The sequence below is a fragment of the Aquarana catesbeiana genome, linkage group LG06 (assembly GCF_042186555.1).
Source record: "Aquarana catesbeiana isolate 2022-GZ linkage group LG06, ASM4218655v1, whole genome shotgun sequence".
In the NCBI taxonomy this organism is placed as follows: Eukaryota; Metazoa; Chordata; class Amphibia; order Anura; family Ranidae; genus Aquarana; species Aquarana catesbeiana.
In genome coordinates this window covers 294,747,978-294,774,058 of record NC_133329.1, presented here as the reverse complement: position 1 = coordinate 294,774,058, position 26,081 = coordinate 294,747,978, and the positions used below count along the sequence as shown (strand labels likewise).

General features: G+C 42.2%; 1 protein-coding gene across 1 annotated transcript in view; it reads left to right on the top strand.

The window, feature by feature from the left end:
- TSPEAR (thrombospondin type laminin G domain and EAR repeats) overlaps nt 1-26,081 on the top strand; it is a 247,921-nt gene that overhangs the window by 209,143 nt on the left and 12,697 nt on the right. The window contains exon 10 of the mRNA XM_073633468.1: nt 24,565-24,755. Within this exon, the coding sequence (XP_073489569.1) occupies nt 24,565-24,755 (191 nt within the window). The remainder of the gene's footprint in view (nt 1-24,564; nt 24,756-26,081) is intronic.

Genomic DNA, 26,081 nt, shown 5'->3' with positions numbered 1-26,081 from the left:
ATTAATAGCTCAGTTTTAGAGAGATTTAGTTTAAGGAAGTGGTGCGACATCCATGCTGATATGTCAGTTAGTAAGTTAGTAATGCGAGAGGAAACTGAAGGAGTGAGGTGAGGAGTGGACAGATAGATTTGGGTGTCATCGGCGTATAAGTGGTATTGGAAGCCGTGGGCAGTTCTCAAGTGACCAAGGGAGGAGGTGTAGATATAGAAGAGAAGGGGTCCAAGACAGAGCCTTGGGGGACCCCCACAGAAAGGGGCAATGGAGAGGCGGAGACAGAGTTGTAGGTGACACTGAAGGAGCGCTGTGATAGATAGGCAGAGAACCAGGATAGAGCAGAATCTCGGATGCCAAGGGAATGTAGTTTATTGAGAAGGAGCATTAGTGAACAAGCCTCGTAGTTTTGTCCGATCGCATACTATCTCCTTGTTGGTTGTTCTGAGGTTGCAATTTGGACTTGTTAATTTACTTACCTCGGGTTTAGGTGCTTCAGTCAACCTACCACTAATGCCCCCAATACTACCCTCTGAAATTTGTTCCACTCTGGCTATCTCTACATCTAGACCCTCCCCCCCGTCGCTTAGTTTAAAAGTCCCTCTAACTTTTCGGCCATCTTCTCTCCCAGCCAAGCTGTACCCTCCTCATTTAGGTGCAGTTCGTCCCTGCTAAAGAGCCAGTAACTGACTGAGAAGTCGGCCGAGTTGTCCAGGAACCCAAACCCCTCCTTTCTACACCAGCTCCTCAGCCACTTGTTTACTTCCCTAATCTCCCGCTCCCTTTCTGGTGTGTCTTTTTTTAGGACACTCCATCTTCCTCTGACTTTGTCATTGGTGCCAACATGCACCATGACAGCTGGGTCTTCCCCAGCCCCTCCCAGTAATCTGTCCACCAGATCAGTGAAGTGCCTAACCTGAGCACCCGGTAAACAACATACAGTTCGGCGCTTCTGGTCTTTATTACAGATTGCCCTCTGGTAACACTGGCACAGGTGTGGTGGTGAACAGGAACACTGTTGTTCACTGTATTGGTCTGACAACGCTGGCTCTGGTATGCCTAGCGATTAGGCACATTGTTGTTGGCTGCACTGGCTCTGGTGACACTGGCACTGGTGTGGCTAGAAATCAGGAACACTGTTGCTAGTTGCACTGGTTTGGTGACACTAGGACTGGTGTGGCTAGCGATCAGGGACACTGTGGCTGACTCTGGTGACACTGTAAAAAATACAGCTATCAATTACAGTTCAAAACATTCTGTTTCCTCTCACAGCTAATCGGCGTGTTAGGGGAAGCACAGCAGTGGCTGCATAGTGCAGCCTTTTGTTTACATTTGTAATCGCTGTGATTGGTCACAGCGATCAAATCATACAGGCCCAATTTAATTGGATTGCACCCTTGCTTTATGATCATGCAAACTATGAAGGGGAGGATGTTTAAAGATGGCCTCCCACCCTAAGGAAGCAGCCATCCTGCTGTTTTAATACACAAACCAGACTTCGATTGGTTAATTAGTGAAACTGTAAAGATAAATTGTACTCAAACAGTGAACTATATTTTTTGGTCAGTTTGATTCCTAAATAATATATATATTCTTTCTGCTAAGGAAAGACAAAATGTAATTTAAATAGATGTCAGCAGCTGGCATATGAGTTGGCAATGCGTAAATGTACATGCCTGAGGTGTGTAAAAATGACTAGCAGAATGAGTATGTTTTTTAAGAGAAAATTGAGGCTTTGTGATAATCAACAATATATCCACAACATAAGTTGCTCCTTTGAGCACTTACTTTTTTTTTACATAGGCAATACTAGTAACACTTGTGTGTTCCTATTTTAGTAGCTTAGAGCTCAATTATGAATACATGACTTATTGGGAAAAGGAGTTCAGGGAATTTCAATACAATAGATGAATAACAAGTGAATAAGATGAGTAGAGAACATATAGAGCTGTAAGAAAAGGATCTCTGATGCCAGGTTGCTTAAAAGTGAAGTCCAGCCAAAGCTTGTTCGGCTGGACTGCTTCTATGGATCACAGGAGTGCAGTTCTTTTTGCACTCCTGTGACCCACAAAGTCTGCTCTCTGCTGATGTCACGGATGTCAGTCCAGGTACCGTGTCAATATGATGATAAATATATGATAAATATGATTCCTAAAAAAAACACAAAAATCTTTACTTCTCTTTTAAGTAAATTGAATAAATAAAGCAATTCAATGATGAGGTTAAAGCTGAACTCCAGCCTTACCTTCAGTCTTGCACAGTTGTACATGCTTCTTTTCTGCTCTGAAATTGCTTACCCTGATTTCACTGCACACTGTGAGATTTTGACAATGTGCATTAGAAGCCGCAGCAAGTGAAATAGAGCCCCCCTATTTCCTGGCTGGATTACAGTCAGCATTGTCTGCTTCCAAACCTTACTATTCCTGGCCTGCTCCTTGCTGTCATTGCGTAACTTCATTTAATAATTTGTTAATTTGTTGAGTTTCCCGGGGACAGAGGTGACTCCAGACAACGTTTTTTGGTGTGTGTGTGTGTGTGTGTGTGGGGGGGGGGGGGACACTATGCTGGTGCTAGAAATATAAGTGGGGGAGCTGACCCCTGACCATGAATTCTTATGTTGTCCTTTCTTCTGTGTAAGAAAGGATCACATAACATGATGAAAAATGTCTGGTCAAAAAATAAAAGCTACCAAGTTTTATAAAAACCATTTACGGTGCAAAATTTTTAAAGCAAAAAGAAGAACAAAAAAATGTAAGATATACAGGATGCGTGGACAATGAACATGCAATGCAATACACAAGTTACAATCATATACTCCGTAGCATGTAAAAACATATACGGGAGATACCCCGGATCTGGGTATCTCCCATACATTGGTGATCAGTGTTCACACTCAGTGTTCACACCCCTAGCACTGATGGTTAATACTCACTTGTCCAACACTGGTGATCAGTGTTCACAGCCCTAGCACTGATGGTTAATACTCACTTGTCCAACATTGGTGATCAGTGTTCACAGCCCTAGCACTGATGGTTAATACTCACTTGTCCAACATTGGTGATCAGTGTTCACACCCCTAGCACTGATGGTTAATGCTCACCTGTCCAACATTGGTGGTCAGTGCTCACCCCCTCAGCATTGGTGATCATCCCTCTCAGCACTGGGGGTCATTGCTCATTGCCCCAGCATTGGTAGTCCCACCCTCCAACACTAAGAGCCCGTACACACGATCCAAAAATGGTAGAAAAATACCGTTTTTGAAGCGAATGTATGATAATCTGATCGCTAGTACACAGCTTTCGATAGCTGACCATGACAGTTCATCCGATATTATCCGATTGGACGAGCATGTAAATTTTCCTCGTATGATACCAGATCGTACAATTTTTGTTTAGTCAATACAGTTATCATCCAAAAATACAATACAAATACACTACAACACATTACATTACTTACAAATTTTTTTTCTGTCATATGAGAATTTTCGTGACTTTAGTAACCCATTCAACATCTACTTGCGACTAGCAAGCGAAAACAGTTGGACGATCCACCATTCGATTTTCGGATCGTGTGTACGGGGCATAAGGGTCAGTACTTAGCATTAGTGATCATGGCTCATCTCACCAGTATTGGTGGTGAGTGTTCACCCCCCTCCCCCAGCACTGGTGGTCAGTGTTCAATATCCCAATACTTGTAGTCAGTGCTCACCCCCAGCATTGGTAGTCAGTGCCCCCCTCCCAGCATTGGTGGTCGGTGCTCATCTACCCATGCCATTGGTGGTCGGTGCTCATCTACCCCTGGCATTGGTGGCCAGTGGTCACTACCAGGTGTCTCTCTTTTCTGAAACGCTAAAGTAGCAGCAGCATTAATACTAATGTGCCCGACCCCACCTGCACTTCTCTTTTGACTGTCCTGTGTTCATGGGGCTAACTGTGTTCTCAGACTGTATTTGACAATTTTTTTTTTTGTTTGTTTTTTTACAGATTGTTTAATATAGAGACGGAGAGCACAGTTTGTACCATAAACTCAGCAGTCAGAATGATTCTGTGCAGCATCTAGGGCTGGCATATCAATCCATCAGGGACAGTCCTAAGCCCCTATCCTGGCAGGTGCCAATACTATATTTTATGATTGGGAGCTGCAGTCTGCAGGGATCCATGGGATTATTCTGCAGAATGAAGTAAATGAAGAGGTCCTTGCTGTCTCTGCCATTTCTGTTATGAAATGTAGAGTATGCTAGGTTTAATATATCAAAGTATTGTTGCTGACAATGGGGGCAGTTGCTGCTGATGGGATGGGGGTGCTGTCAGAATTTTTGGGGGGTGCTAAAGCACACCCAAGCACCCTCATAGTTTTGCTGCTGCCCAGGGATTTCTTTTAGCAGTACTGCTATCGGTTTGAATAGAAAAACGTTGATCTTCCTTAAAGTTGCTTTTTCATCCTCCAAACAAATACATTACATCATTTGTTTTCATATAAATAAAATTTGTATTTAGACCATGGAGCTACTTTCTATGTCTGCTAATTGCCAAGTGGCGTAATTTTCTTTTTTTAATCTAATCAGTAAGATTAGAAGTAGAAGTAATTTCAGACTCTGACCTTAATTTCTTTTTTCAAGAACCCTTTTATGTACAGTGCTTTGCATAAGTATTTACTCCCTGTAATTTCCACATATTTGGTAGTAGCATTACACATTGGAATTAAAATGGATTTAATTGGAATTGATGCCACTGATTTAAATAAAATAGTCCTTAATGCCAAAGTTAAAAATATTTACATCATTTTCTAATTTGTTTACCAATAAAAAAAACCAGAAATATAGAAATAGAATAAGTATTTACCTGCTTTGCTTAAACTCTTAAATAAACCCTAGTGCCTTAATTACCCTCAGAAGTCACGGAATTTATGGACTGTAGTTCACCTGTTTCTGAAAGGCCTCAGAGTTTATTAAATAACATATCTAAGCAAACCCCATCATAAAGACAAAGTAGCCATCAAATACACTATAGTTCTAGAGTAGCGCCAGTTGGAATTGGGTTATTAAAAAAAAAAATCAGACTGAATATTTCATAAAACACCATTAAATATATTTTCATTAATTGGAAAGACTATAGTACAATTGTGACTCTTTCTAAAGGAGGCCTTTTTTGTGACTCCTTGATCCGGTAAGAAGGACATTAATCAGATGAGTGAGACCCATGGTAAATCAGAAGAAGCTGCAAATATCCCCAGCTGTGATAAGAAAAGACATCCATGGGACAATTATAACTTGAATCCTCCACAAAGCTTAGCTTTATTTAACATTGACAAGGAGAAAGCTATTTCAAGAAAAAAAAACTCTGCTCATATTCCTGAGAATACCATCTCCATGGTTAATTATGGTGGTGAAATAATGCTGTGTGTATATTTTTAATCAGCAGGGACAGGAAAACTGGTCAATTTTGAGGACAAGATGGATGCGATCATATTATGGGGGAATTCTAGAGAAAAACCTGTTTCAGTCTGCAATAGGTTTTCATGAGACAATGGGGGGTTATTTACAAAAGGCAAATCCACTTTGCACTACAAGTGCAAACTACATCTGCAAAGTGCACTTGAAATTGCACTGAAAGTGCACTTGGAAGTGCAGTCTCTGTAGATCTGAGGGGGACATGCAAGGAAAATAAAGAGCAGCATTTTAGCTTGCACATGATTGGATGATTAAATCAGCAGAGCTTCCCCTCATTTCAGATCTACCCCTCAGATTTACAGCAACTGCACTTCCAAGTGCACTTTCAGTGCAATTTCAAGTGCACTTTGCAATTGTAGTTTGCACTTGTAGTGCAAAGTGGATTTGCCTTTCGTAAATAACCCCCAATGACCCTAAACACAAAGTCAAAGCTATACTGGATTGTTTAAAACCACAAACCTGATGGCCCAATCAAAGCCTAGACCATAGTTCAAATAAGAATCTGTGGCAAGACCCTGACACTTTTGTTGCTCACTATGAAATGTTGGGGTAACATGCACTTTAACTATTTTTAATTCTCTTTCACTCCTAAATTTAAAGTGGATGTAAACCCTCTCATATACCCAGTGAAGTGTATAGCATTTGATGATACACAGAAGTGAAACAAATCCTCCTACATAAGTTTTACTTGTTTATCTGCAGTCTTCTCTTGTCTACAAACCTTCAAAAGTGTGGATTTGTAATAAAATGCATCTTATGCATCTGTTAGGAGCAGAGAGTAGGGGTGGAGATCTTATACACTGTGTGAGAGCTGATTGGAGGAAAGGGACACCCCCCTCCACATAGGCAGAGGAATGAAGGAACATGCAGAGCTGTGTTCTTAATAGACAAGCTATGTGCTTATCTACCCCCCATCACAAATTTATCTCATGTGTCAGGGAAAACTTCTTAGACGTGACTCATGCTGATAACAGAGGGACTAAGCACCAGAGAAAAAAGCCACTCAGAGTTTTGGAGATAGACAGATAACCACTACAGATATACTGTATGTGCTCTATTCAGATTTCACGACTGGGGTTTACAACCACTTTAAAGCAGTAATAAACTGGAGAAAAATTTTGAAGAAAAAGAGAATGGGTTTTGGGATTTTAAATGAGGCATGGATATGTGTTTGAAATTGCCTAGGATACTCTAAAAATGGGTTAGCTGTCACAGTCCCCTAAGGGAGATCTAAGTAACCATAAAGAATTGTTAAATGATCAATCCAATAAATTCAATTCAATTGATGAATAAAAATTAAGATATAATGTATCATAATATATAATACATGGATCATGCAGAAAAAAGCATAATAAATATAACAGTAATCATATTGACATATTTAATATTAATATTGGAAGGACATATTTGGTACAAGCAATCACAGTTGGTAAATTGAATAAACATACAGATCAAGTGAGCATTATTGTCCTAATAAATGTAAATATTAAAAAGAGTGGATGAAATTCATGATTTATGGGCAAGCTTGACTTGGCATCCCTGAGTGTGTACTTGACGCGTTTCATGGCGTTTAAAGCCAATCATCAGGAGTAGGATGCATGAATATTGGCTAAAGAAAATAATAAATCGATATATAGGTCAATGAAGTCTCTGATAGTATGTCATGCTTTCAAAAAGATAGCAGGATTTGAAGATTTATACATTACCTATGGCAAAACCCAATTAAATAGCCCAGTAATCCCCATATTGGATTAGGGTGGTGGTCCCGAATGCGATGTCTTCCCCCGGGGTTGAGGCGGGGACAGAACCCCCACCCCCCAACAAACTCTCCAACAACAAGGACAACTGGAGAGGGGGTAGGGAGAAAAGTAAAAAAGGAATGGGTAGGTGATAAAAATTGGCAATAAACTAAAAACCACAAAAAAGAGAATGTAAAACAATAAGTAATGTTCAAAAAATCTAGTGTATGTACCCACAGTGAATGTGTGTAAATATGGATGAAAGATGTAGTAGTTGTACCAATGGTTGCACTTAGACTTATAAAAGGTATTTTGCCAAGGGGTGATTAAGTGGTAAAAAAAACAAATAAATTAAATAATACCAATTTTTTTTTAGCGGAGAAAAACTTTGCCCCTGCAAGAAAATGCCACAATGTGCTAGTATGCACTACATACTAGCACAGTATGAAATACTTACCGCTGACAGGGCTTCCATCTTCACCTGGTCTTCCTTCCGGGTTTGCGGGTTCTGGCCATCTGACTGGCTGAGCCGCAATGTTGTCACTCCTGTATATGTGCGTGGGTGTCACATACCGGACTGGAGGCTGAGGTGACGAGAGTACTCCCCTTGCGGCTGAGTGCAGAGTACCCCTGAAAGTGGTGACACCCGCAGCGGTACTCGTAGGGAACATCTTGGACCCCACAATTGGTGGTACCAATGGGAAAGAAGACATGGCTGCACTCTGATCCTCTCAGCACGGTCACGAGGCTTCTCTTCTCCCTTGGCGCCAACACACACACAACCGCGTCCCACACGGCAACAAGTAGATTAGGCTCCTCCCACTTGTTCCTCTGATCACGTAGCTTCTGGGCTTTTACTTCTCACCCACAGGCTACGCAGTCAGAAATAAAGTCCTGCAATTTAACCCCTTCTCTTCCTGGAAAAAGTGAAAAAGTCTAGAAACCTCTTTTAACATAAACTCCCGGTGAAATACTTCTCAGGGCTGCGGGAGGTTGACGGCTAACAATCCCGGATGAGCCCCCACATGTAGCACTAACTCACGGTGGAGCTGCTGGTTTAAAGCGGGTTGTTACCATCACCTTGTTACCTGTAATTTCACCAACACCGGGTCTAGGGGTCTCCGTTGAGTTTACTGCGAGGCAATGTAGGCACCAGTCACTTAAGTAGTTTTTCAATGCTTTAATGGGGATAACTGGAAGAAGTAGCAGGAAAGAGGTAGAAGGAGAGTTGCAGGGGTGTTCAAATATCTTTTCTTGGCGTAGCGTCAAGGAATTTAAATCTTTAGGATGAATGTATCCTCAGCTTAGGATTAAATCTTTTGCCCGCCCGGATAGGTTTCTCTCACTGACCTAGCAGCCGGAACGCAGCACGAACAAATAGTCTCTGCCACAGACTTTGGTGGGACAAACTCATACGATCCTCTGCCACAGGATGTAGTAGTTTTCGATGAACAGCAAACACAGTACCAGAACTTTTAAGCTGACCCAGCAGTACTTGTGTTGTAGGGCAATCTAGGATGCGTCCCCCAATTGAGTCACCAGGCCCCTCTCTAGACCAGCGCTCCGCATAGTCCCTTCCAAGACGGGTCCTCCCCTGGATTCTTCTCAATTGTCTGGCTTCTTCCCACAGGACAGACAGCACAGGAGCATCCCAGCAGTAGCAGGCCCCAGACAGACATCTGGGCCTACCCGCTCGGCTGCAGCGACATAACCCTCCAACCCGGGGGGCTACAAGATAGCACTCACTGACACATACAGGAGGGCCACGAGGCAAAAAGCTCTCGGAAACATGGCGTCTGCCCCATAAATACCCTCTCCCAGAATGCAACTCGGAGGACCACCTCCGCCGAGTTATCTCCGGGACAGAAGAGCACTCATACACTTCAGCTTGTTGCTTTTTCAACATTGACCCACGATGACAACGACGACCACAGGTGCAATGTGGAACTGCACGCAACACAGCCAAGCTGGAACAGAGGCTAAACTAACCTTAGATTAAACCTGAACAATGTATAGCACAGATGATCCATTAAATTTACCTATAAGCGGTAGATTAGAAATCTACCAGCGCTACATACAGTAGGCTTACCTGTAAGTAAAAGATAAACAGAATGACTGTACTATCATTTTAATTATATGTAGTCCTTTTTAATTTATTTTAAGTGACATTTGCATCCTTGAAATTTTAGTTTTGAAAGCTCTAATTGAGCTTCTTAATTTAATTTTCTTTCTTTTTTTCAAAATGAAAATAATATACCTTTACAAGCATTGCATGCTCATTATCAAATAGTGCTCCCAAATTCTAATTTCCACATACCAGTTTTCATCTGGTGTACTTTTTATGTCCCATTCACATGGGTCTATCACAGCGTACACCTGTGCAAGGACCTTGTTTACCCGCATGGGGATGGACAGGTGTTCTGTGCATCCCCATGCAGGCAGGCCCATTCATGTCAATTGGGATGCACCGGCTGCACAGACACAACCACTGCTTCCAACTGTCTGCATTTGGAGGTGTGCACCAATTTATGCACAGATGTTGAATTAGAAGCAGTGGCTGTGTCCATGCAGCTGCTGCATCCCAAAAAAAAATGAATGGGACTACCTGCACTGGGATGCGTGGAACATCTATGCATACCCGCATGGGCAACCACTGCATACACTCTAGTATGCCCATGTGAGCGAGGCCTTGGAAGGTTTTCTATTGTTGAAATAACGCACACGACTTTTGTTAATTTGGCTACGAAAGACGCAACATTTTAAGAAATTGGTGCACTAGTCAAACTATTTTTATTCAGCACAGAAGCTGTGCCTATTGTCTGAAATAGGCTTATTGCTTTATTCATTTGGTGTACACTATTCCATCCTTTGCATACTTTTTGGAGCATATACAAATGTTAATTTCCCCCAATGTATTAGCATGGCTACTTGTAGTCTCTACCAGGGGAGTATGTGACAGGGTGACAGCACAAGAGCACATTATGGAGAAAGTTGTAATCTTATAAGAGGAAATGCCGAAAAAGGACCCTTATGGTTGGTTGGCCAGGTATCCTTTTAATGAAAGTTTCAGATTTAAGACTGAAATCAGCTTTTAAAATTACTTTGAGCTCAGGTTTCAGTAAATGGGTTTAGACCTGCTTTAACATATATGATATATATATATATATATATATATATATATATATATATATATATATATATATATATATATATATACTTAAATAAATGTTTTTAATGCAGTTGCGCTTAACTTATCATTGCTGATTCCATTTTTATATTACCTAGATGAGCTTATGTTATTTTCTAAAATGTTGGATTCTGCTTTGAAAATGCAAATGAAATTATAATCTCTTTCCATCTCAATTATGAGCTAGACTGAACACATACAGTAATGAAAAGAAATAGGACAACCAGGCGCTTTCATTTCACAACTAAAATCTATGTTTTTATGGGTGTGTAATTAGAGAATTACCATGGCTCGCATTAATACCACTTATTACAAAGCTGTACGTGTGTGTTGTGCATGTATTAGGAGGACTTTGATTTTATGGAAAGGTTTACAAAAAAAGAACATCCTAAGCACCATATATCCTGCTTCTGTACAGCTCATGCTATTGATTAGCTGTCAGCAAGGTTATTGGTGCGGTCTCAGTTACATATTGTTTACTTATGATGCCTAATTTTAAACCATGTTGTGTGCTTTCTTGATCTTTCTTTAAATAGGCAGTAAAAAAGAGTGCCTTTAGGAGAAATTTCTCTTTATCAGCTCCTATTTTCAAAAATAATTCAAAGAGAATAGATTTGTTTCAGCAGCAGGGTCATCTCATGTTTTTCCTTTTGCATCCTGAAGATACAACGCATTTGCATACATTTATGCATAAAACAGACTTGCTGTGAAATGAGAGCGGGCTGCAGAGATGGACACAAGAAATGTCAATTATAAATTCAGTTTAGCAAAAGTAGCCCTTCGAGAACACCGTTCTGCTTACTCATTCACCAGAATATAACAGAGTGATTGACAGCTCTGTCTCTGTCCGGGAGTACACAGTAATTCTATTAGTGTAACGTATCTAATTTTAGCCAGCTTGTAGTTTGTTTGACTAATTATACAGAGCACAAAATGTCAGATACAGAGTTAGACTAGTTCCACTAGCCTCCAGCTACTCTCTTGGGGTTTTTGAACTACAAGTTCCTGAACATCCAGTGTCTGGCTACTGGGATTTGTAATTAGAAAGCTGGAGGGCCACAAACTTGCAAGGGCTTCAGAAGATAGTTGAATATTTTAGGATTATATGTTTCTTCAGGCTGTTTCTGGGTTGCTTTGAGCTACATCTGAGATGCCCTAAAGTGCTTTTGCTTTGGATGACATGAGGAAAAAGAGCAATTCATATTCATATTCATATTCACACTAACCCTAATGCCACTTAACCTACTAACCCTAAATTTTGCTAAGACAACCATTCCCATTTTATATTGGACTGTGGATGATGGGACTTTAATGCTGCCAAAACACATAAATTATAAAAATAATTTCTTTATTATGCATAGGCATTAAAAAACAGCATGCAAATACTGTTAGATAAGTAGGACCAACAAGGAATATCCAAATAGAATTTCATATGAAGTTGACAATTGCTCTTCGCTTGACATGTTTCGCCAATAGGCTTCTTCAGGAGCTTCAAAGAACTACATATTTTAATAACTAGAATTGAGAGCAAACAAGGTATTATACTAAGTTACAAATTTAAACACGACTGAAATTGCGAAAAAAACCCAGCATATTACTTTGGATTACATCAAGTACAATACAAATATATACGTAGACGTACCACCAACATTGTGAAATAAATCCACCGGAATCCACTCACCATAGTTATCAAAGAATGTAATTGGATAGCAATCACTGGATGCCATTTGAACCCATACACCCATCATGCCGACCCCACAGATATCAGTGAACCATAAGGGGAACAATATAAAGCAGGGGCCTTTCTGAACTTTAAGAGAAAGATTTAAAAAAAAAGAATTTAAAAAGTACTCTCCTATAAATGAGGAATGTCACCCTAGACCAGCCCCCCCCCCCCCCAAAGATAAATGGACTTAATCATACCTTTTAAGTATTGCCTAAGTTGTAATACCCAGTGGACTGCAAAGAGAACAGATGAAGAGTCAGGGGGTAGGACCACAACTTGGAACACCAATAGTTCAAGCAGACAAAAATCAGAAAAGTATTAGTGCCCAGCAAAAGTTACCCACAAAGAACAACAGTTCCTCCCAGGTCTAACTCACTATCAAGATACAGTCATGTTAGGACTCCTCAGCTTCTGCAAGTGCTGTGGTGAGTCACCGCCATCAGCACCACAAAATATCTTTTGCTCGGACGCCGGCGTCTGACGTCACCGGCGAGACCCAGATGCTAATGACGCCGCACATTTTAGTTCACTCTAGTCAGATCAGTGAATATCGATTCATTGATTTTGTTACAGTAAGGTATTTATTGCTTAAAACTTTTTGAATTAGACTTAAAGAATAAAGACTTTCACGTGTTCATGGTAAAGCTATAGCCGAAAGACAGGATGGCCGCACTTTGCCAGGAAGCTGTAATATGATGTCCTCCAGTGCTCATGCTGTCTGCGCGCCCCTGTGGCGCACATCGGCAATGATATTTGATCGGGGTAAAGAGCCAATCATGGAGCCTCTTTACCACTTGATCAGCTGATCATAATGGAAATAGGATTTGCCGGTTATTGGCAATCCCCTTCTCAGTCTGACAGAGTGTGAGGAGAGGAGAGCTGTTAACCAGCAAATCCACACAGGGGACATCTACACTGATAATCAGGGCACTGATCATCAGTGTCCTGATTATCAGTGCAGCCCCAACAGTGCCCACTAATGCTGCCAATCAATGCCCACCAGTGCTGCCAATCAGTGCCTATCAGTGATTCCTATCAGTGCTGCCTATCAGTGCCACCTATCAGTGTCCATCAGTGCCGCCTATTAGTGTCCATCAGTGCCGCCCATCGGTGCTCATCAGTGCTGCCTCATCAGTGCCCATCAGTGTCGCCTCATCAGTGCCCATCAATGCAACGTCATCAGTGCACATCAGTGAAGGAGAAAAATTACTTATTTACAGAATTTTATGAGAGAAAGTAAGAAAAACATTTTTTTTAAAAATTTCGGTCTTTTTTCATTTATTTAGCATAAATTAAAAACCCCAGTGGTGATTAAATATCACCAAAAGAAAGCACTATCTGTCTAAAAAAATCATAACAATTCTGTTTGGGTACAGCGAGTGCCCAATTGTCATTCAAAGTGCGACAGCACTGAAAGGTGAAAATTGGCCTAGGCAGGAAGGCGGTGAATGTGCCCAGTAGGGAAATGGTTAAAATATACTGTTGTACCTGAAGTCTAGTGGGTTCCAGCAGTTATGGCTGCTTCTGCAAGAACTGTCATCTTGTAATAGCTGAAAATGCCAATGCTGGTCTGTCTCTTTTTGGAAGCACCTAGGAGCCATGGAGCAGGGGCTTATGCAGTGTTAAAAACTGAGAATGCACACCTAGCCTTGTCAGTGTGAGGGTGGTCATCCCTACAGCAGGGTGTAGTTCTTTAAAGTTCTTAATTTTGGTGAACACTTATTCTTGGGGGCACCTTCATTGAAGGTCACCACCCCCACCCCCCAAAGCTATACTGATATTGCAAATGATAGCCAGGGCCAGTGGGGGTTCACAGTGGCATTTATTTGAATTTATGGACAATGCAGATGTTCTCCATTTACAGGGAACCTCCTAAATTAGCACAGATTATTTCTACTCTTATTTTTAAAACCTTTAACCCATCTTGCACTTGCATGATGGGGATGGATTGAAAAAGACAAAATAAAAATAAAAATACATGAATAAAAGATTAATTGAAATAATATAAGACAACTATAGAAGGCATACACTTACATGTAGAGATGGCAGCCTTAGTATCAAATCCAGAAAATTGCACTTCACCATCCACTTCCTCACAAAAGCCCAGGCTGATGCTGTAAAATGTTATTTTGCTGTAAATTAATGTTTTAAAGTGTAACTCCACTTTCGTGGGGAAAAAAAAGCAAATAAAGAAAAAAAATAATATAGCGTATACAATTGCGACACATGTCATATTGTTATTAAATGTTATTAAAAATTACCTTTCCTTTTCAATCTGCAGCTCTGTAATTTTCTGAAAATGCAATGTAATATGGCTACCTGGAGGTGTTTTGTACGCAGAGTGTGTACAGACGTCTCCCAGAAACATCATTTCCTGCTTGTGTGATTGGCTCACTGATTTTCCCAGAAGTCTGCACTAAGATACAAGTCAGATTTCAGGCATCCCCTGCAATAAAAATGTAATTTTTGGTGAGATATTCCCAATAGGAAATCATGGCTAAAGGGATGCAGGCCCAGCAATTTTCCTCATTAGAGGCCTGCAGGTGCACAGCTGATTGATAATTATGAAACCAATCCCATTAGACTCACTGATCACAGGGGTACAGAAAAGCACACATGGATTTCTTCAGAATAACAAAAGGTAGGACTCTGCAACAAAGTTTGTTAAAATCCTTGTATTGTACATAAATCACCCAGAGGGGAATATTTTTTTCTCAACAAAAGTGGAGTTACGCTTTAAAGTGGTTGTAAAGTCAGAAGGTTTGTTATGCTAATGCATTCTATGCATTAAGATAACAAACCTTCTGTGTGCAGCAGCTGCCCTCGGCCCCCCTAATACTTATCTGAGCCCCAACTCTCGCCAGCGATGTCCAGGAGGGCCGTCCGGTACTCTCCTCCTGATTGGCTGAGTAACAGCAGCGGTGCCATTGGTGCCTGCTGCTGTCAATCGAAGTCAGTTAGCCAATCAGGAGAGAGAGGGGGCGGGGCCAAACCATGGCTCCTTGTCTGATCAGCCACAGGGAGCTGTTACACGGCTCAGGTGCATCCCATAGCAGACTGCTTGCTGTGGGGGCACTCGAAAGGAGGGAGGGGATAGGAGAGTCAAATAGAGGGACCCGAGAAGAGGAGGATCTGGGCTGCCCTGTGCAAAACCACTGCACAGAGCAGGTAAGTATAACATGTTTGTTATTAAAAAAAAAACAAAAAAAAAAACGAGACTTTACAATCAATTTCAAACTCTGTTTAGATATACATGTGTAGCACTACCCCTAATTGTTTGTGTCCCTCTGCCTTGCTCCAGTGATGATTCGCTCTGCCCTTGGACTCAAATAACACTGACACACCTGAAAGCATTTTAAAGGACTTGAATAGGAGAAGTCCTGTAAAAAGAAAGGGTGGGTTAACCAAAGAGAATAACAATAGAGTAAATAGAGTTAATACATGACACCAATTACCAAAATGATGCTGTTCGTGCCCCATAGCCACCTGGGAAATGACTCAGCCAGAATGCACTAAGCCAATGTAAAGGAACAACATTTCCACAAAATTAAAAGAGGTAATATAAATGAGAAGACAATAACAAAACCAACAGTGCAACTTAACTACTACATACAGGCCCTGCCTAACCACAGGCCTGAGGAGCATAAAATACAGTCTTTCTGGCACAGGGGCCCTTTTCCCCGCTGTGGGCAGTGGACAATAGAAACAACAGACAATCATAGTTGCATCAAAATAGTGCAGGAACCTTTTTAAAAGTGACTTAAGACACATTGATTGAAATGGCCACTATTGAAATACATGTGTTTTCACTTGTTATGTGTCGCGAGTTGCATGGCAAGTCACAGCAGTGTGAACCAGGGCTAAAGTAGAACTAAATATGTATAAAAAAATAAGCGCGCATCCCAAAGAAACATTTACCTTAAGACGCCTTTCACACTGGGGCGGTTTGCAGGCGCTATTGCGCTAAAAATAGCGCCTGCAAACCAGGGCTTTCACACTGGAGCGGTGCGCTAGCAGGACGGGAAAAAAAGTCCTGCGGTGAAGGAGCGGTGTATACATTTCTATTAGCTGCATATTTATGCTTTTTCTAAGTAGCAGCACCTGTTTTTTTTTTATTTTTTTGGGTTAGCGCTGATATTTCACTTTACACATAAAGTAGAACTATCACTTCCCATAAAAAGAAAATATACACTGTCAGTGAGGTTCACCTAATCCACCTAATTTCCTGTGATGGTGTAACAACAATGCTGCACCGCTTCTGAATTCAGAGCAGCATTGCCATATAGGCTGTGTCTGCTTGCAATGCAGTGGGATGAACAAACGTTTCAGGGTGCATCAGCATTGATTCATAAGCCTGTTATCTGTCAGTCAATACCTGACCACATCTAGTCCTGCCGTTCCTTATTGGATTAATAAAACTGCCTCTTTTGCTAAACACCTTCCTACTGGGAGCTGCAGTGTCTGGGTAGGGAGCGTGTAAGACACAAATGAATGCAGATTTGGCTCAGTCAGGAAAGGTAAAAGAAGTATTTTTTTTAAGCTTTACTGGGCTTCTGCATTGCATAATAACTGGTTTAGTACTTCTTTAGAGTGTCATACAGCAAATAGGGTTGCCACCCATCCGGTTTTCGAGTCGGGTGCCCGGGTTTCAGGCCGCCTGACTCAGCCGGGACCTGGTGGCAACCTTTAATGAATGGCCGCACCAATGTGAGTTCGGTGCTGCCGGTCATTGGGGAACCATAGGGCTGCCCATGACAGGTGTGTGCCCTGTGCCAGTGCACAGGGCACACACTACGTGACCCCCTCTGGACCAGCTCTGACCCAAAGAGGGGCCACGGAGTGTGTGCCCTGTGCTCTAGCACAGGGCACACACTCGTTGTGGGAAGCCCTGGGGTCCTGCGATGACCGGCCGCACTGAATTCACATCAGTGCGGCCGGTCATTAAAGGTCCTTGCTGAGTCGGGTGTCCAGGTTTCTGGTTACCTGACTCGAAAACCCGGACTGTCCCAGTCAAACCCTGGCAGCAAACCTGAATTGACATGCACTTTATACACTAAAGTTTAAAGCCCAACTTTGGCAAAAGTAAAAATGCTCCTTTGCAGTAGGGCTGCCCCTACACTGCAAAAATGAATTGCTCATTTAGATCTAGGAAACGTGGAAAGCAGTTTTACTTACCTGATCCTCTTTCCCCGGGCAGACAGCTTTCCCCTGTGCTCTGGTGGTGGGTACGGGTGGGTGGCCAAGGGTGATAAAACAGCAGATTAAGCCATCCGTTTTTACCACCCCCCAAATGCCCAGAGAGACCTAAGGCTAGTTGTTGGTGCTTGAACCTTGCATACAGGTAAGGCATTGGAGCATGCATTATTAAACTGGATTCTATCCAACACTGAACTTTCATTATGGAATGGATTAGCCTTTAAGAACTGAGTAAGACTCCGATATGTGCTTAACGGATTTGCTCAGTTAGGCATAACATGCTAACAACTAGAGTGTAGAAACATTGGGTATAAAACAGGCTTGGCCAGTCCACCTGTTCAACCGAAGTTGTGCATGGCAATCATTTTAAAATGTTTACATCTATGTATGATATGAGTATTTTAGCTAATTACTTAAATGTTTTTTTTTTTAAATATAATGCTTTTTTTTTGGACTGGTACAGTTTTGTCTGCTTTTCAGAATGCATCTGTGCATTTGTTATTAGTTTGCAGTGTGCATTTTTTTCACAAATCCTTCATGAATAGATTAATACCCACCTCTAAAATTAATTAGAAAAAACAGCTTGTGGATTTACAATTAAATGAATGGCATAAGGGCAAAAAGATAACACTATGTTGTTAACTATTTTCACCATTTGTAGAGTCTTGTATGTTGCTTTGACATTGTGCATGGTACTTTGTATGACAGGTATTTTCTGTTTGTTTAAAATTAATCAAAGATCAAAGCATTATTACCAGTCTGACTACTAGTTCTCAGGATAATACTGTATAGTTATTTTGTTATTATAGACTGTATGTATATGGCAAAGATTTTAAAGGCCATCTTCCTGCCCCATTCTTTTGGGAACAAAGAACAGTGATTTATTACTGCAGTCCGGGGCTGCTCCTCTTTGTGACATGACCATCTTACCGCTGGCATCTTCAGGACCTGTTGGGACCCCACTAATAGAAAGCCAATGGGGAATCTCCATGTCATCAAGAAGCCATTTGGACAACCAAAGCAAGACCTTCCCCCACTGCAGTCAAGAAGTCCTGCGACTCTGCAGGTTACGTTATCAATTAAAAAAAAATTGCTGCAGTAATTTTTTGGGGGGCTCAACTGACCAGACTTAAAAAGGTGACCCTCTACTAGCCATAGCATCTTTTTATAAATAAAACACTGTGCTTTTACAGGGAATGTATAGTATTTGAAAATGTTTAATAGGTTTAGCACTAGACCACTTATATATGAAAGAATATTTTAAGCTAGGTAATTATTGCTCAATATTTCATATTTATCACAGTGGAGTGGGTTCTCAGCAGTGCTTTACATCTTTGCAGTTAAGACAGTTTAATTTGATCCCCACTGTTCAGCTCTTTTCAAATACTCATAGAGCCGAAGGAGTGAGAGCTCCCACCCTTCTTCCCATCTGCATGGATCATCAATTAGAAAAAAGACCAAAAATGAGTTACCTACCCCAAGTGAACACAAATATAAAAAATATATATCTTTTATACAAGGTGTAAAAGAACTCTGTATTAAAGTTTAATTCCAAAATGAAGATTGCATCTAAGTAACGTAAAATATTAAAATAACCGAAAATCATAATACCGTTTTCCATTTTGACAAGGGACCTCTGCAAGAGTTATTTGACACATAAATCCTTTTATTGCAATTGGTAATGGAAAAGAAAATAGAAAAGGCCATTTATTTTGAATTGTGCATTAAATATTCAGAATTTTATTTAAATAAATGTTTAGCATCCATTACAAACAGATGTTTGTTACCCACATTTTTTTTTTGATTGCCAACAGAATGACCTTCCGTACTGACAAAAGAAGATGAATTTTAGTGATTTATCTGCTAGTGAAGTGTCAGTGGCCACATGGCTATAAGGCTTTGATTTCAGAGTCACAAATAGTTGTCAGCTGTTTCTGTTTTTAAAGGCTTGACCCTGGAAATCTCCTTGTTTCTCGATTACTAAAGGTTCATTTTCTATGTTGAATTTAGCTTTAACTGCCCTTTTTATATGTTAAGGGTGAAAATTTTCATACTTCATACCCTATCACCAACTTAAAAAATGTAGGTAAAAGCAGTGAAAAATCAAGAGTTTAAAATGTTTACTTGTAGTTTTTTTTCTTGGAGTGTCTAATTACCCTCTGTGCCACTTTAAAGCGTATCTAAACCTAAAAACAAAAATTTAAAATATTGCAGCTTACCAATCCTTAAATGTGGTGTTTGCATTAGGCCGGGTTCACACTGGTACATCGGTCCTACTTTGGTCCTACTTCCATCCAACTTGAATGAACAGGATAAGATTTTGCTCCGACTTTAAGATAATACGACTTGTCTTTTGATCAAAACAATCCCAGTGTGACATAAATTCCTTTTACTGCTGCTGTAATCACCATGTTGGATGTCACAAGTCGGATGGTTAGGACAAGGATCCGACTTTGATCCGACTTCAATGATATTCAATGGGCTGAAGTAGGACCAAAGTCGGACCAAAGTAGTGCATGAATCTTTTTCAAAGTAGGACCGACTTGTGTCGGACCAGTTAAGACAGCTCTCATAGGAAATCATTGATTTACACACGTCATACGACGTGTGCTCTCAAAGTCGGAGCGTATGTCCTACCAGTGTGAACCGGGCCTCGGTTTTCTATTTGTAGCCTTTTTTCCCTTATTTTCATCTAGTGATGTGGCCAAAAACACACTCACTTCCAGTCTTAGTCTGCCTATAGAGGAGCAATGGGGATGTCCTTGGAAAACATCACTGTCTGGAAAGGTTATTGTTAGATGGACTCATAGAAACAGAGGAACTTTACATAAGTGACTAACAAACTAAAGCCAAAATTAAAGCAGCTAACACTTTTTAAGCAGTTACAGAAAAATGTGTTTCCTTTTGTGATAAAGGTTTTACATAAGTTAATAAAATCTGAGCATTGTAAACACCCCTGTTAGTGTTAAATGGTTTGCCTCAACCTTCCAACTGCCACACTAGTTGGATAGCTTGGTTTGGTAAAGGAAGTTTAAAACAACAGACTTACTGGCAGGACCACAAAGTGAAAATAAAGGAAAACAAAAAACTAAAAAAGAAAACTAATGCAGCCACCACATGTAAGGTTTGTTAAGCTGAAATATATTTGATTTTTGATTTTGATTTTAAATATACTTTAACTCCTCTGCCCCTCACCTCTCTATATATCCTCTATGTAGCTTTATGTAGCTGCTGGGGATAATCAAATGGGAATATTATAGAGTGTCACTCTGTAAGTCTAAAGAGGATGCAGACATAACATTCAAGATGGTTGTGTCCAGCAGTATTTTGTTGGTGGTTGCTGGGTTTTTCCCACACACTGCCAGTTGCTGGGAGTGTGTGTGTGTAATTATTTAGCAATTGTTGGCTTTTTCCTGTAGAAGTGATTCAGCAATGACAGAATCAATGTGTTGATCCCGCCCATGTGAACAAGATCTGCTCTATGCTAATAAGATTGTTAATGTGTTCAAATTTCAACAGGATCCATAGGGAACCAAACTGAGGAGAGGGGTCACAGCAAGGAAAGGGTTATTGATACACCTGACCAACAAATTCCACTGAAGGGCCCCAAGGATACTGTGCTCAGGGGCCACAAAGTAGACCAGGGAAGGCATGAGATGGGTGTGAGAACCCCTAGGGGCAACTGTGCTCAGGGGGCTGAGGAGTGAAGAGATTGTAAGGGGTTAATGAAGCATCAAGCAGAGGAGGGTCCTTAGAGTCCTGCTTGGGGTCCAAGGATATCTAGAGGCAGGAAAGAGTTAATGATACACCAGGCTGAGTAGCTCCAGTGAGGGGCCCTGGGTGACTTAAGGATCAAATGAGGAACAGTCGAAGGACAGGGTACATGGGGTTTATAAGGGAGGCGCAGAAACCACAGGGTGAGCTAGGCTGCGTAAAGCGTTAATGGGTCCAGGTAAAGGGCTCTAGGCAGCTGTGCTCATGAGCCACAATGCACATATGAAGGATGTTTTCACTTCAGAGCCACATTCCAGGAGATCCACCTCACTGCACTCTGCTTTCCTCCTTTCTGTTACAATGCATTCGGCAGACAACTCCAGCCCTTCTGTGGTTGTTGGTGGATTGCAGGGGAGGAGTTAGCTTTGCCTCTCTCCTAGTAATGAATCAAAGAACAAGGTAACACGGGCATCCCGAGGGGCCCAGCCACCTGGTAGAGAAGGCAAGGGCGGGTTGAGGAGTGCTGCGTGACTGCACTGGCTTTCTATATAGATACACTACAGAAGAGTTGGCAGCTACTGTGTCATTGAGCTCACATTGGGCTGCCACCTCTGGCTGCCTCCTGCATGTGCACTCCTTGTGTGTGTGCTACCTGTACTGTATTCTGGACTGTGATCAGCTCTAACTCCTCTCTGTGTCTCAGCAACATGTGTCAGCTTTGTGTAAACATGAACTGGGACTAGGTGGACCTCCTGTACAAGTAGGGGCTGTGTGTACAAGTGAAGGGGGCTATTTGTGTACAGGGGGGCGGAGCTGTGTGTGTGTTTGCAGATGTGTGTGTGTGTGTGTGGGGAGGGGCTGACATATATACAGGTGTGGGGGAGCTGAGTGTGTACAGGTGTGGGGGGAGGCAGAGTGTGTACAAGTGAGTGGAGGGGCTGAGTGTGTACAGGTGTGAGAGGGAGCTAAGGGTGTACAGGTGTGAGGGGGGCTGAATGTGTACAGATGTGGGGTGGGCTGAGAGTGTACAGGTTTAATGGAGTCTGTGGGTGTACATGTGTGGGGTGGCTGAGAGTGTACAGGTGTGAGGGGGGCTGAGTGTGTACAGATGTGAGGGGGGCTAAGTGCATACAGTTGTGAGGGGGCTGAGTATGCACTGGAATGAGGGAGGCTGAGTGTGTACAGGTGTGGGGGGGCTAAGTGTGTACAGGTGTGGGGGGTGTGTACAGGTGTGTGGAGGGGCTGAGTATGTACAGGTGTGTGTGTGGGCTGAGTGTGTACAGGTGTGTGGGAAGGCTGAGGGCATAAATGCGTGTGAGGGGCTAAGTGTGTACAGGTGTGTGGGAGGGCTGAGGGCATAAATGCGTGTGAGGGGCTGAGTGTGTACAGGTATGTGGGGGGGCTGAGTGTGTACAGGTGTGTGGGAGGGCTGAAGGCATACATGTGTGTGGGGGTCTGAGTGTGTACAGGTGTGTGGGGGGCTGAGTGTGTACAGGTGTGGGGGGTGTACAGGTGTGTGGAGGGGCTGAGTGTGTACAGGTGTGTGGAAGGGCTGAGGGCATACATGTGTGTGGGGAGGCTGAGTGTGTACAGGTGTGTGGGGGGACTGAGTGTGTACAGGTGTGTGGGGGGCTGAGTGTGTACAGGTGTGGGGGGTGTACAGGTGTGTGGAGGGGCTGAGTGTGTACAGGTGTGTGGAAGGGCTGAGGGCATACATGTGTGTGGGGAGGCTGAGTGTGTACAGGTGTGTGGGGGGACTGAGTGTGTACAGGTGTGTGGGGGGGCTGAGTGCATACATGTGTGCAGGGGGCTGAGTGTGTACAAGTCTGAGGGGAGCTGTGTGTGTACAGATGTGGGGGGTGAGAGTGTACAGGTTTGAGGGGGGCTGTGTGTATACAGGTGTGGGGTGGCTGAGTGTGTATAATTGTGGGGGGGAGTGAATGCGTACAGTTGTGAGGGGGCTGAGTACGCACAGGTGTGAGGGCGGCTGAGTGTGTACAGGTGTGGTGGTGCTGAGTGTGTACAGGTGTGGGGGAAGGGCTGGGTGTGTACAGGTGTGGTGGTGCTGAGTGTGTACAGGTGTGGGGGAAGGGCTGGGTGTGTACAGGTGTGGCGGTGCTGAGTGTGTACAGGTGTGGGGGAAGGGCTGGGTGTGTACAGGTGTGGTGGTGCTGAGTGTGTACAGGTGTGGGGGAAGGGCTGGGTGTGTACAGGTGTGGTGGTGCTGAGTGTGTACAGGTGATGGTTTGGGCCGTCTCTTTGATGGATTGGGCAGTCTATTTGCTGGACTGGAATGTCTGCTAAATATATGGTGTGGTCTCTTTGATAGATTTGGATGTCTCTTTGCTGAATATATTTGTTTTTTTCTTTCAGAGTTTTTTTTTTGTTTTCTTAGATATGCTAGGGGAGGATAGATTGGGGGGTGGGGGCATTGAAAAGCTAGTACAGTTATGGCCCGTACACACGGTTGGACATTGATCGGACATTACGACAACAAAATCCTAGAATTTTTTCCGACGGATGTTGGCTCAAACTTGTCTTGCATACACACGGTCACACAAAGTTGTCGGAAAATCCGATCATTCTGAACGCGGTGACGTAAAAAACACGTACATCGGGACTATAAACAGGGCAGTAGCCAATAGCTTTCATCTCTTTATTTATTCTGAGCATGCGTGGCACTTTGTGCGTCGGATTTGTGTACACACGATCGGAAATTCTGACAACGGATTTTGTTGTCGGAAAATTTTATATCCTGCTCTCAAACTTTGTGTGTCGGAAATTCCGATGGAAAATGTGTGATTGAGCCTACACAGGGTCGGAATTTCCGACAACAAGGTCCTATCACACATTTTCCATCGGAAAATCCAACCGTGTGTACAGGACATTAGTGTTAGCGTAGGGTCCTGCTGACTACCTTGTCATGGTGGCAAGCTGCATATTTTTTGGCCAAAATGTAATTCCTTACTGTTAAATCTTGAAAGCACTGATGACTTGGAATACACTTTTCATTTTCATATATTAAGTTGTAAGAGTGGTTAAAAAAAAAAAGTGGGTGCACTGAAGGACTCCTGGGATGGCCAGTGGGTGGATTATGTGGGACGGCCAGTGGGAAGGCCCTGGGGAATGCTGGTGGTCAGGCCGGGGAGGCCTGGCCTAAAGCTGTGTAAGAGGCCCCAAAATATCTGATGGCTGCCATGAACACTAGTGGTCTGAATTTGAAAAAATAGGGTTTGGTTGCTGTAATCCCGAAGCGGGACTCTACTGTTCAAATTTCCCTCACCAGCTTGACATCATTCATTTATTACTAGGAGAGAGGGGGTGCTCACTTCCTGTATCTGCAAATTCTGAAACTTTTGGGTAAGTTGTGATCCCGGGACATGTGACTGGGTCTGTGACTATCCTGGCAAATCCAGGACAGGTGGTAAGTACGGTAATGACATATTAAAGTCAAATAGCAATATAAGCCATCCAGTTTTTTTTTTTTTTTTACCATGTACATATTCTTTGACTAAAGTGAAGTAAAAGTGTACCTTTTGACACTTTCATTGTTATATTTCAGACATTTGGAGCTTCTGACTGGGAGTTTTTCCGAATACAAGATCGCTTCTTCCTGGCTGTAGCCAACAGCCACAATTACACTGTAGGAATAAAGACACAAAAACCAGAGGAATATGCCATTAATTCTGTCATATACGAGCTGAATATCACCGCACAGCAGTTTGTAAAGTTTCAGGATGTTCTCACCTACAGGTAATGCTCTATTATATAGCTGCTATTGTAGCCATAGGCATCAAAGCCTGTCAGTATGGAGACATTTCTGCATTACTTTTCTGAGATGCCTGGAATGATCTTTTCATGAATGTTCTCATAATCACTGTGCTGCATCAGTGCTTTCTGAAGAAAATATTTTTTATTATATATTCCCCTATTTACTTACCTCAAATATCAAGTAAGTAGGCTGCTTGTGTCAGTGTAGCTTAAGTGCCATGCAGTGTGCTGATTATGACTAGCCTCCTGTGAAATAATCCCTGACGAAGGTACATAGGCGATCAGATAACGAGGGGTTACTAACACAGTATGAGCGTTTGCAAATGAGGTCAATGCTATTACATGCACCTGCTAATCAGAGCAGACAAACTACACTTCTGACTAAGCTAAAGGTGATTTTAGGTGGCTCAATCACTTACCAGTGTTTTGGGCAATTAAAGTTCAGGAAAAACCCTAATTTTTAAAGTTTGGGACTACATGGCAGTGTCAGCAAACTGGTTACTTTTTATCAATTAATTAAGAAGATGAAACCCCATTAAATGCCTGGTGAACCTGCAAGTATAATGTGCTTTCACAACCATGCCTAACATGGAAGCAGATTATTTTTTATCCCTGCTTGCTTTAATGGGACCTACAGGATGCTATGCCGATGCCTGCTGTTTATGTGGTCAACCTGTGACATCACTACCCAGCTTGATTGATAGTAGGAAAACTTTGAAATCTCCTCCCAAAGACCCGGGAGAAAGCAGGTCTATACCTTAATGTGACCCTACCATTGTGAAAAAGCTTTTTTGGAAGGTCTTCACAAAGTTTTACTTAGGAATATTGTTACGCTGTAAATCTAACAAGCAAATAAAAATAAACAAAATAATAAAGACACCGTGAAAACAAATGGATAAAAATATGTGTCAACACCTCCAGTGAAAGTATTGCTCTGTTTTACAACTTATAGTCCCAAAAAAAGTCCATCCAAGTAACTAATCAAATCCAAATCTCTACCAATCAAAAAGACTCCATATTAAAGCTGGTCTTTATTCCACTCACAAATACGTGGGATCTGCTGCAGCAAATATATCCTAGGACATGGGAACCACAGGGCACACAACAGGAAATATCAGCTAAATCACCTCTCCCACTCCACATGTTTCAATCCGGCAAGAGAAACAACCTCCCATAGTGTAAAACTGCTAGTTTCGATGATCAATAGACTGTATATCCACTCACAATTCAGCCCCTTGAGAACGTCTAATAGGACAAAACACGTCGGGTGGAGCCTTGCTGATGTCATTTTGCGTGCCTGAGCCAGTG